The sequence below is a fragment of the Lynx rufus genome, unplaced genomic scaffold (assembly GCF_022079265.1).
Source record: "Lynx rufus isolate CCGP_SWC_20201006 ecotype Redwood Valley unplaced genomic scaffold, mLynRuf1.p SCAF_24, whole genome shotgun sequence".
NCBI classification, from domain to species: domain Eukaryota; kingdom Metazoa; phylum Chordata; class Mammalia; order Carnivora; family Felidae; genus Lynx; species Lynx rufus.
In genome coordinates, this window is record NW_025814839.1 from 20,734,303 (window position 1) to 20,746,705 (window position 12,403).

The window sequence follows — 12,403 nt, forward strand, 5'->3', positions numbered from 1 at the left end:
GCCGCGGCCTGGGGAGGCGCAGGTTCTCGCCTGACCCCGGCCGTGGTGGAGAGCAAGCAGCTTGGGGGAGCTTCTGTGCCGTCTGCTTCGCTGCTGGCATGTGGCCGGGGCAAGCGTTCTGGGCCTGGCTACATTTTACGAGCAGATGGCACCACACAGTGCCGATGATTCGGTCCGGAGGAGAAGGCGGAACCCGGAGCCAACTTCTGTGTGTGTTTATTTTCAGAGAATACCTGCAGGAGGGGGTGCCCTGCAGGAACATGGTAAGTAGCAAGGTGCATCGCTGCCTCTTGAGAACATAGCCTTTTATGCCGCCTGTCCCTACACAAGTCACGGGAGAGGCCCAGCGGTCCCGTGCGTTACTTCCTGTGCTCAGAGATTAGGGAAACAGACTAGAGCTTTAAGAACAAAGTTACCCTGGGCGCCTGGGTGGCTCAGTCGGTCAAACATCCGACGTCGGCTCAGGTCATGACCTCACGGTTCATGGCTTCGAGCCCCACGTCAGGCTCTGTGCTGACAGCTCGGAGCGTGGGGCCTGTTTTGGATTCTGTGTTTCCCTCTCTCTCTGCCCCTCCCCTGCTTGCACTCTGTTTCTCTGTCTCCCAAAAATAAGTAAATATTAAAAAATTTTTTTTGTAACTTAAAAGAACAAAGTTACCCATCAGAATCCTAGTAGTAAAGCTCCTGAGTCTACGTGTACCTTTCCAATCCCTGTTTTCAGATGCTCACCACCTCATTGTCAGGACTGCCCAAACGAGGTCCAGGGGATCATGGTTACAGGAGACCAGGAGAAACAGCAGTTGCCAGAAAGACCTTCTGCAGGATGTAGGGGCATCCCTGAGCGGGTGATTTTGTTTTAGTTTGAAGCATAAGTTAGGGCAGATCCCTTTTGTCAGTTGGAGGAGATTTTTCCAGCTTTTATTCTGTTTTTGTTCGTTTTTTAAGTGCCAGTAGCTTTTCTTCCCCCAAGTCACCGTTATCCACAGCGAGGAATAAAGCTGCCCATGAGAGCTCCCTCCCCACCGGGCACAGAACTCTAGCTGCGGTTTCGGGGCTTTTGTTCTGGGCTGAGGAGTGTGTCGGGGCGGCTCTCCCAAGTCGGCGTGTCGTTTGGATGGGTCACCCCAAGTGTAGTTACTGTCCCTCCATCTTCCCGGCCCATGGCAGAGCCCTGTGTTGCTTTGTGATTCTAGGAGCGGCACTCCCTGCAAATGTCCAGATCATGCCTGTGTTCCTGACCGAAGAGGAAGCCATCAGTCTCCACGAGTTCCCAATGGAGCAGGAAACGAGGTACAAACAGGCCAACCTTCCATCTTCCCCACGCTCTGCTATGGAAGGGGCACCTGGGGCGGCTGGCCTCGCGAGATTGGTGTGGGTTTCAGGTCCCAGCTCTGCCGCTTACCAGCTGTGTGACCTTGGGCAAGTCCATTCCCTGGCTGTAAATCGGACCCAGTAATAACCTACTTCACGGGCTCGGAGTCAAAATTGGAAATAGCGTACGTACAACATCTAGCGTAAGGCTCGACTCAAAGTAGACTTCCAGGCAGGGTGGCTGTCATTCAGCAGGGGCCCTGCCGTTGCCAGTACGCGGTCTCGTAGCACCGCGTGAAGCCCCGAGGGCCAGACATCGCCTTACTTTTACTCCTGTGGATTGACCACGATGGCCTCTTGGGCTCTGTGGCCTTGGGCACCCACTTGTCACCGAGGGCCCTGCTCTTTAGAGAAGCGATGCTTCAGTCTCCCCTGGGGAAGGGCACCTGTCCTGCCCTCAGTCGGGCGCCCCTCCGTCACGTCTGTCTGGTTTGCTAGCTTGGCTGCCCCGCCGGCCGGACTCCAGGAGCACTCAGCCCAGTGTTGGAGCACATCTGCCCCCACCGAAAACGCCACTGGCCACGTGGGATCTGCGGCCTGGACGTTGGCAACCACTCCCGAGCCTACGGGTCCTGACGTAGCATGGCCAGATGGCAAGGGGGAGAACAGGCGCTTGCCTGGCCATGATCTGGAGAACGTCAAGCCTGCAAGACAGCACAGCCCGGCCAGGGACAAGGGTCCTGGTCTCCGCGGCTCCCTGGCGAGGGAACCTCGTCTGCCCTGGGCGGAGGAGGAACCGGACTTGTCTGAGATCCACATTCCAGAAGCTCGGGAAACAGGAATGTGCCCGGGTTATTTTGCCCTCCCGAGTACGTGTGCCCCAGATGGTGGCAGTCCTTGCTTTGAGGAATGTGCCAATGACTCTGGCAGCCAGGAACCCAAGCCGCCTGATGCCCTCAGCAGCTTCCTGTCTCTGTCCACTCCTGAGATCCCCCCCCAGAACGGAGCCCTGGAGCGGCACAACGACCTTCCAGGGGACAGCAGCCCAGCCCCCTCTCCCAGGGAAGACCGCCTCCCTGGAAGGACGAGCAGGTCGTGGTCATGGCCTTGCTCAGACTCGAGGCAGGAAGGAACCATGCTTCCCGTGGGCGAACGAGGCACAGAGCAGCCTGTTGGGGTTCGTGACAGCCGCTCAACACCCGGCGGCTCTGACTTGGCAGAGTCTCAGGACGACGGTCCCTCTGCAGACAGAAATGACCCGAGGTCAGCCCCCACATCCCATGAGGGGCTTGTGCCGATGAACCTCTACACCCACGATGTCAACGGGCTGGTGCTGTCCCTGCTGGCCGAGGAGCCGCTGCTGGGCGACGACGCAGCCATCGAGGAGGTGGTGAGTGTGCACAGACCTGTCTGCTGGGAGGGGACGGGCAGGAAGGTGCTCCCCTCAGGGCGGCACACAGGTGCCGCGTGACCTTGCACCGAAGTCCCGCTCTACAAGGAGGGGATGAGGGTGGTACCTACGCCCTGGGTTCGTGGGGACGAGTCGTCCAGCGCAGAGCACAGTGCCGGGGGCTGGGGTGTCCAACAGGAGTCCGTTCTCTGGCCCTTCCCTGCTTCCTCCAGTTTCCCAGAGCGCAGGGCTGCTCTGGTTCCCCCTCGGCAGTGTGGGGGGTACTGGCAGGTGGAGACCGGGAGCACAGCCGTTGTGCGTTCCCCACCTCCCCTCACTCCCGTCCCCCGGGGCCTCACTTCCCAGCCCGGGCACCTGCGGGTTCTGTGTCGGCTGGAGTCTGTCCTCTGCACGTGCCACAGCCTGGGTGGGGAGTGTTCTGGAGGCCGTAGTCTCCCTGCACCGAACCGCGGTGATCTGTAGCTCCTTCCTAAAGGACCTTGGACATCTGAAATGCTGACTGGCTCCGGAAGGCTCCCCTTCGAGCATTCCAGCCCCTTCCCTGCTTGTAGCAGTGAACTGACCTGCTCCTAGCTTGGAGCTTAGGCCCACGCTGGAGATCCAGTTGCTATAGTAACAGTCTTGCCTTAGTTGGCAGAAGTTGCTGCAGGGCAGATGGTGTCCTGGGGCTTGCCTTGTTTTTGTTCTTAAATCTATATTATTCTAAGCTGATCTCATTAGCATGCAGGGCTGGTGACCCTCCATAAGTGAGCGGGTCACCTTGGAGCACAGAGCGGGGAGGGAAGGCAGCTTCCTCTGCACAGAGCCCCGAGGCAAGCCGCTGCCCCTCTCCAGCCCTGGCTGGCTTATCTCCCCGCTCCACAGACCCCGCAGTACCCAGGGCGGCCTGTTCGCTTCCCGCACCCTCCTTCCCCGCAGCTCTGAGTGACTTATCTGTCTCCTTCTGACACTGCACGGGCATGCATGGTGGTGGTTCTGTGGGCGTCCTCTCCCCGATGCCTTGGTTTTCATGGCCTCTTCTGCTTCGTGCCAAGCCGTAGACAGGTTGTTTTGAAGGCCCAGCATTCAGGTGCAGTGAAGTGGATATGATACCTTTACTTTTCCCCCACCAAAAAAAAAAGAAAAAAAGAAAAAGAAAAAATAGCACAGGCTGCTCCTGAGGAAGGAAGTAGATTAAAATGTATTCTGCATTCACTGTATGCTGAAGCCTTTACATCTGTTACTTCAGCCAAGCCTGAGAACAGCACTGGGGGTAGGCACTGTAATCCCCGTTCTACCAGGAAGAAAACAGCCTCGTCGGGAGACCTGATGGGAGTGGAGGGTCCGGAATTTTTGTTTGTTCCTCGTCTCGCCGCCCCCGCCTGTCTGTTCCCCCACTGATCTGACCCTCAAGGGGTGTGACTTGGTTTATCACGAGCAGGTCCTCCATATCAGGACAGCGGCCTCTGTGGGCTTTCATGCAAAGGAGAAACAGATGGGTGGGCCCCAGGAAAGAGAGGCAGCTTAATGAAGAAGAAAAACTCGTCTTTTCTAAAAAGCGTCAGGAATAACTTTGATCGGCTTGCCGTTTTGAGAGCAGGTTTTGTTGACCAAGCCCAGAGGTTGCCTGTTTTATAATTGGGAGAGATGTTTTATTGCCTTTTTGTCCTGGGCCTGCACCCAAAACACTTGACCTGATTTCCCTCCAGACCCTCTGTTGCTGTCTAGAAAAGCCAGTCCCCTGAAGAATGGTAAACTACAGTTCAGATGTGGCAGTGAGGACACCCCCTCCCCCGCCCTCTTTGAAAGGGCTCCTTGGTCACGTTACACACCACCAGGTCATCCTCGTGCCATTTGCCAACTCGTCTTTCAGCAGATGATCTGCCACCTCTTCGTGTTTGCCTCGGCCGGGGGTGGGGAGCAGGTGGAAAGGGGTGTGGGGGGAGCCGCTGAGAGAGGTGGGGAATGGTTCAGAGAAAACGGAGTACGCTCACACCAGGGGGCAGCATAGAGCCACCAATGGTTTCCTTCTCAAAACCCAAGATAATCTCACCGACCTTCAAGTACAGTGATCAGATCAGTTACTCATTGCTACAGTAGGGCTTTGAGCTGTCTGTGCACAGTAGATGAGGCTTGAGGTTAGTGCCACGGTGTTAGCACAAAATACCTCATGAAAATGCACCTGTCCCCCGTGAAACTAGTGCTTTGGGTGAGTGCATGTTATTGCATCATTTCTTCAGCACATTTTGGCACATGCTGACATTCAGGCCCCTTGCTTTACCGTGGATTAGAAGTTGGAGGGTCCAGGAATCAGCCCAGCTTCATATATCCTGGGGCCGTCATGGGGATCACGTGTGTGTTAGCATATATCAGGGCTTGGCAAACTTGGAATGTAAAGCAAGACCTAGCACATATTTTCAGCTTTGTACAATTATTCGGCTTTGCTCTTGTAAGACAATAACAATCACAGACAATATGTAAATAAACATAGTGGCTGTGTTCCAATAATACGTTACTCATGGATACGGAAATTGGAACTTCGTATGATATTCATATGTCACAATATTATTCTTTTGATTTTTTTTTCCCTAACCATATAAATTTGTAAAAACCATGCTTAGCTCTCAGGCTCTATGAAAACAGGCAATTGGCTGGATTTGGCACCCGGGCCATGGTTTGCTGACCCCTCATATAGATGACAGCATTGGTTCCCAGTAAAAACTCGTCTGCATATCATTTGACACAACATCGTGTGAATGTGTGTTTTTGCTTAAGTGATTTTACCTTGACTACAATTTGGGCAGAAAATTCCAGAAGCAGAGTTCAGTACCCACAGGAAAAACTCGGGTTTTAGCACACCTCACTTTCTGTCCCCATTATCCCCTCCTTTGGGCACCAGCTCAGGATGGAAGGGATGACGGTTATGAGTTTCCTGAGGTCCAGAAACTTCCAGCGAGGCTGTAGTCTGATTTCCTGGTGAGGGGTTGTGCGGGTGTGTGCACCCATCTATTCAGATAGGCTCGTTAGCATCGGTGAAGGGCTGTGTCTGTTATGCTATAGCGATGATTGGACCAGGAGATCCCTGAGCATGGGTCCTTTGACTTTTTTACCACACACCTCAGTTTAAATGCAATAGCCCATAAGTGGGATGTGCTTGCATTGGATCTGCCCCTTTATCTGCTCACTGTGTTGATGTTTGTCATGTACCTACTAGGGGCCTGGCACTGTGCTAGGCGCTGCGGATATAAAGGTTGAACCCTTGTGTGCAGATGTATTGCCTTTGAAAATCACTTCTTTTTTATTTATTTATTTATTTATTTATTTATTTATTTTTAACATTCATTTTTGAGAGACAGAGCACAAGTGGGGGAGGGGCAGAGAGAGACAGAGACATGGAATCTGAAGCAGGCTCCAGGCTCCCAGCTATCAGCACAGAGCCTGATGCGGGGCTCGAACTCACAAACCACGAGATTGTGACCTGAGCTGAAGTCAGACGCTCAACCAACTGAGCCACCCAGGTGCCCCGCAAATCACTTCTAAGACACTCAGAGAGAAGAACTAACATGAGCCCAGTACACTTCCAACTCTGTACTTTTCACGTGTGCTTATTTTTCTACACGGCTGTTGAGTAACAGTCCACAGACGAGTGGTGGTTAAAAGTGCCCATTAAAAAGATCCCTCTTCTTTGACGATAACTTTCTCTTTCTTGACTCTGTAAAAATGCCTTTCCCCCAGGGTAGCACTTTCAGAGCTTACAGTGGACTTTTATGTGTGTTATTTTCACTTACTGCACTCAACAGCCCTGTCGTCGTCCCATTTTGCAGATGGAAAAAAAAAGTGAGACACAGAAAATTCAGTTAACTTGCCCCTGATCATCTGGCCAGGATGAGCCACCTGCTTCCCCGGGGCGGCGGTGGCCTTCTCGTGGCCAAAGCAGCCTCAGGACAGGGGCGGGAGGGGGCCCTGCTTCAGACCGAGTCCCTCAGGCTGTGACCGATGTATTTGGTCAAGTCCAAAGCGGAACTCAAAGACTACCAGACAGCCGTTGGAGAATGATATTTGACGTTGCAAGAGAATAGTTTTAAGGACGGAGAGCATAGTTCATGCTGTATCATTAAGCTATAAAACTCACATCAATCGTTATTTATGGTTTGATCCCATTTTTATTCTATAAAGAAAGAATCCTACGGGGCGCCTGGGTGGCTCAGTCGGTTAAGCGTCCGACTTCGGCTCAGGTCATGATCTCACGGTCCGTGGGTTCGAGCCCCATGTCGGGCTCTGTGCTGACAGCTCAGAGCCTGGAGCCTGCTTTGGATTCTGTGTCTCCCTCTCTCTCTGTCCCTCCCCTGTTCATGCTCTGCCTCTCTCTGTCTCAAAAATAAGTAAATGTTAAAAAAAAAAAAAAAAAAAGAAAGAATCCTACAAAATGGTGTAGTTCTGTGTTCTCAGCTGTACCTGCACATGACTCGTCCTGGGAGGTTGTTTTAAAATACAGGTGGTTGGGCCTCCCCTCCCAGACAGCTTTCCTCAACCAGATTCCTCCTCTGAACCACAGAGCACAGAAGTCCATCTGACCCCTGTTTGGGGGTGTGGTTGGTACTATTCTAGATGCCCCAGAGAGAGGCAAACTCACTGTAGACGGTCGGGGGGGGGTGCTTTTCAGCCCAGGCTCCTGGCGAGAAGCACTGGGGGTGGGACCGGCCACCCGTGCTGTGAAAATGTGTGCCCGGGCGGGAAAGTCACGGTCAGAAGATGTACCAAGATGCCGGCAGTGGCGACGACTATGTAGTCAGGTTATGGACCATTTTTCTCTGCTTCGTTTTCAGCTTTTCCGTTCACCTGTCTTCTGATTTTTCTGCCATTTTAGGAAAACATTAAAACATAAGGGCAAGAATTAGTACTTCCCTAAAAACGGGTAAAAACGCCGGTCAGAGTCCTTTCTTTTTAAGTTTACTTATTTATTTTGAGAGACAGTGTGTGTGCACACACGTGTACCAGCGGAGGAGGATCAGAGAGAGAGGGAGAGAGGGAATCCCAAGCAGGTTCCGCACTCTCCACGTGGCGCCTGACTCAGGGCTTGAACTCCCGAACCGTGAGATCACGACCTGAGCCGAAACCGAGCGTCGCATGCTTAGCCGACTGAGCCGCCCAGGCGCCGCCCCAAGGGTCGTTTTTGCTCAATCGGATGGCCACGGGGATATTCCTAAGTCTCCACTGCCCGTCTGCAGTACCACAGCAGCCTGGCGTCCCTGAACGGGCTGGAGGTCCACCTGAAGGAGACGCTGCCCAAAGACGCCGCTGCCTTCCCCAGCAGGACGTACAACTTCACGCATTATGACCGCATCCAGAATGTGCTGACCAGTAAGGAGAGGCGTGCGGGGCCAGGGTGTCTCCTCGCGGTGGGGGGTTGGGGGTGGGGGGGGGGGGTGGGTTCATACTCGGGGCCGGCGCCCCGTTGTTGGTGCTCCGCCCGGAGTTGTGGACCGCGGTTAAGAGGCTGCTTTCTCGCTTGGAGCCAGCTCCCACTGAGTTTAGAATCCGCTTGGCAAACACTCCCTTACTCATTTGTCTTTTTTTGGTTGTTTCTCCAACATTTGGAGAGAAGCACACACATGTTCAAATATCTGTGATAAGGTCTGCCTCAAAGCGGTGGGATCCATGGGCGGAAACCGGGCGTTGCTCATTCACAGGGACAGCGCGTGCTGCGTGGCATGGTGGCAGCCGTAGGTGGCCGACACCCTGGGCCCCTGCGCCCGTGGCCGCGAGCCACACGCTCTCCCAGCCTACAGTGCTGGGGGTGGGCTGGTCGGCCGGGGGAGTCCCCTGCCACAACCTCTGTGTCCTCTTCTACAAGCGAACCTGCCACAGGTGGCCACCGCCCAGGACCGCCGCTTTCTCCGGGCCGTCGGCCTCATGCACTCGGACTTTGCCCGGCTGCCTGCGCTGTATGAGATGACCATCAGGTGAGCTTCCCCCAGGGTCCCTCTTGAAGTCCTGCACCCAGAGTGGCCTTCCCAGGGGTCCGGGCCACAGCCTTACACATCACAAAATGAAGAACATTCCAGTGCTTCTCCTTGGGTCCACTCCCCTGCCCGCCGTCACCTCCTGTCACGCTTTCCCACGTCCTGTATTTTCTGGGGACTTGCCTGGGGCTCGGACGTGCTTTAGACGATAAGCTGCAACAGTGAGGAAAGCTGAGGTCCCCACCGCCTTGGGGGGACAGGGGGCCTCTGTCCCTTGCCTGGAGCGATGCCTGAGTGCTGTTGCTGCCATCTGACCTGAGTCATGTGCTTACAGCAAAACAGACTGATCCGAATCTGTGAAGTAAAACGTTCGCCTCCCCTCACCCACCACACACCCAAAAGATCCCCACAGATAATCGTTTGGTGTCTCGTACTCCAGGTTTTGTTGTTTGGGGTTTGCTTTTTTGCTTATAAAACATAGACGGTCAGTATTTTCATTATGCTAATGGCTTTTCTTCTAGAAAACAGGATCACACTAACGTGCTGTTTTTACAAGTTTCTTTTTTCATTTTATGATGTATCCTACCCATCGCCATGTTGGTAGGTATAGCTCCATAAATTAGCATTGTAATTTATAGTATTTAACCAACTGAGTTCTCCTTTCTCTCCCTACATGCTTCTCTAATGAAACCGGTAGGAGAACATAAGGCAAGTTAGAGGGCAGAAGGGGAGGGCCCACTGTATGTCTGTGATTCCACCGAATCCTGGCAGCGATTTGGGAAAGTGCGTTTTTTCCTCTTCATTGTATAGATGCGGATACCGAAGCACAAAAAGGATCAGCAACTTGTCCCAGGGTCACATTCTGATTAAGGGGCAGAGCCAGGATTTGAACCCACGTCTCTCTGACTCTGAAGTGCCCATTGTGTCCCCATATTTCCAGTTCAGGGGCGGGCAGGGTGGTCGAGAGGGAGGGGCGCGGGCGCTGGACTCCCACAGATGCACACGGGGGCCTCGGCCGTCATGGTGATGTGGTGCTAATGCCCTGTACCCGGGGGTCAGTATTTCAGGATATTTTCCCATAATAAATGTGCCTCCCCTGGCTTTAAGTCAGAGCTGCCCCAAGCTGGCAACCTAGAGGGACATTTACAGTCACTGGTTTGGGAACCAGTTGTGTCAGGGTGTGTGTGTGGGGGGGGGGTTGTTTAGAGAGGGATGGAAATGAGTCAAATGTCAGCTTGGGATGTCTTAACCACCTTGTGGCCCTGCAGTATTTTGGAGCCAAGTGGGGTTTTGTGTTGGCATCCGTGGCTTATTTTAATAGTAACAGAAACAGCAGCCACCATTTCTTAACCACTCACCATGTACTAAGCAGTTTCTGTGTGTTTTCCTCATTTAGTCTCAAGAAAAGTCTCAGCGATGGGATTCACTGTTGTCATATCCATTTTGCAGATCTGGGACTTAGAGCTGGGACTCAGGAGGAGTAACTTGGCCAGGGGGCACCCAGCTAGGAAGCCACGGGGCTGGGATCATGCGTGTGTGAGCCCAGCTCCAGGCCTGTAGCCACCAGGCCGCGGTGCTCCCTCTGGGTGCCTGTGAGGACTCGTCTGTGACTCATCCCGCTGTCTAGCAAGTGCCACAAAACACGTAGGCCAGGTGGACCCTTCTGGCCCCTTGAGGTCCCAGAGGGGGAAGCTGGAGGAAGACGGGATTCTCCTCCTGCCTCCCCTGGAAGCAGCAATCCCAGTGAGCTGGGCCCAGGGTCCCTGACTCCACTCCCTTTTACTAGACTTGGAGAAACTGAGGCCCAGCGGGGAAATAGTCCGAGACAGGCAGGATCAGGGAACCAGGTGGTTGCCTGGCCCCGGAGTCACTTCCTCCCTAGTGGGTCCTCCTTTGCCCGGGTCCCTCACCCCTCCCTCCGCTTCTGTGACAGGTTTCCTGTCACTTGATGTCGCAGCCCTCTCCTCTGCCCTCACTGCCCCCACTCATCCAGCCGCCTTCCGTGGACACTGTCCGTGCTCGTCAGCCTGGCGGCATCGCCCAGCCCTGCGCCTCCGGGTGCCCTCGCCGCTGCTGTGTAAGGCTGGGTGAGGACTGAGCCAGGCTGCCCGAGAGCGCTTGGCGGAGCTGCTCTGCTGTCAGCCAAACGTGCACCCGCCAGCACAGTCCTGCACTTACCCTAACCTTGGGCTCTGTGGCCAGGGCCGCCACGGACAGCGCCAGCCTCCAGAGAGTCGAAAGGAAGGAAGACGGCTCTTGGCACCGAAGCCTGGAACTCGAGTGCGCAAGTCGAACCCCGAACCGCAGCAGCTGCCCCCTCCCCCCCCCGCCCCGCCAGCATTTGGCGTCGCTGGGCCCCTGCCGAGCACCTCCCGAGGTCTCTGTGTGGTCAGAGGCCTGCCCAGGCAGCCTGGGACCGTTGTCTTCTTTCTTCCCCCTCAGAAACGCCTCCACGGCCGTGTACGCCTGTTGCAGCCCCGTCCAGGAGACCTATTTCCAGCAGCTGGCAGTGGCGGCGCGGAGCTCCGGCTTCCCGAGCCCGCAGGACGGCGCCTTCAGCCTCCCCGGCAAAGCCAAGCAGAAGCTGCTGAAGCACGGGGTGAACTTGCTCTGAACCGGGCCGCGGCAGGAAGTTCATCACCCCAGGAGAGGATGAGCAAGTCGAATAGCAAAGAAGTTGCGCTTTCTTGAAAGTCCCTCTGTTCTAGTTTCCTCGGCACATTCCCCTTGTAGGAACATGATGATACGTGCTTGCGTGTCACTCCTTTTGTAGGTTGGGGCTTGAGCAGGTAGTTCTTCGGGTCAGCGGACCTAGAGCACGCAATAAAGGGCTTTGTTACGCTGGCTAGGTTGCGGCCGGGCCGGGTGCTTTTGGCTCCCAACCAAAGAGGGGCAGGGCCAGGTAGTTGTCCCGTCACACACGGTCTTGGGCACCTGTCACTTTTCGCTGCTATTGCATCTGGACCCTAACTAGTACCACGAGCATTTTCTCTGCAACCCTGTTGTCCTGAGTCCAGGGGGCGGTGTGAGGCAGGGCTGCAGGGGGTAGGATTTGTCAGCCAGCAGACCGAACCCCCACACCTCAGGTAGGTGTTCTTTGGAGTGGCCCCCCCGGGAGGTCTGGACGCGCAACGCAGGGAGGCAGGCAGGGATGCCAGAAGCACCTCGTTTGCATGCTTCTAGAACTATATTCAAAACCAGGAGTTTTGTTCTGTTCTTTGGAACACCCACAGTGGGGGCAAGTCTTGATAACATGGGAGGGAGCCTGGGGTTCTAAGGTAGCCGTGAGCCCCGGGAACTGGGTGATGGCACACCGGGCCGTGCGCCTTTGGTGTGACGTGGGCCATGCAGCTGGCCCCTCTCCAGTGAAGGTCCTCAAACAGGAGTTCTCAAAACGGGGCAAAAGCCAAACTGTGCTTTCCAGCGGGCTGCATGAAAGGGAGCAGCGTTCATCCGTGTCCCCGGGCCCATGCTCCAGGCAGAAAGTTTACAATAATGTGTTACAGAACACAGGATGAGATCTTTACCAGGGTCTGAACTGTTTACTGGGAGTACCTGAGACTTCCGTTTGGAAACTGCAATGTTAATAGTTTGATGTTAGTGAACAAGTGCCTAATGTTTGTGACCGTGTCTTGTCTTGAAAGGAGTTGCCCAGGGCTAAAAATAAAACAGCCCAAAATGCTATTGAGTTGTGAGTCATGGTGACCTCTCTAGTGAGAAAGTTAAGGTAAAGATATTG

General features: G+C 54.6%; 1 protein-coding gene across 1 annotated transcript in view; it reads left to right on the plus strand.

The window, feature by feature from the left end:
* The window catches only part of HPS4 (HPS4 biogenesis of lysosomal organelles complex 3 subunit 2), a 27,818-nt gene extending 15,470 nt beyond the window's left edge, over positions 1 to 12,348 (plus strand). Inside the window, exons 9-14 of the mRNA XM_047088419.1 lie at positions 227 to 263; positions 1,194 to 1,290; positions 1,810 to 2,701; positions 7,930 to 8,062; positions 8,556 to 8,664; positions 11,107 to 12,348. Coding sequence (XP_046944375.1) covers positions 227 to 263; positions 1,194 to 1,290; positions 1,810 to 2,701; positions 7,930 to 8,062; positions 8,556 to 8,664; positions 11,107 to 11,278 — 1,440 coding nt within the window. The 3' untranslated portion in view covers positions 11,279 to 12,348. The remainder of the gene's footprint in view (positions 1 to 226; positions 264 to 1,193; positions 1,291 to 1,809; positions 2,702 to 7,929; positions 8,063 to 8,555; positions 8,665 to 11,106) is intronic.
* Positions 12,349 to 12,403: the final 55 nt, after the last annotated feature.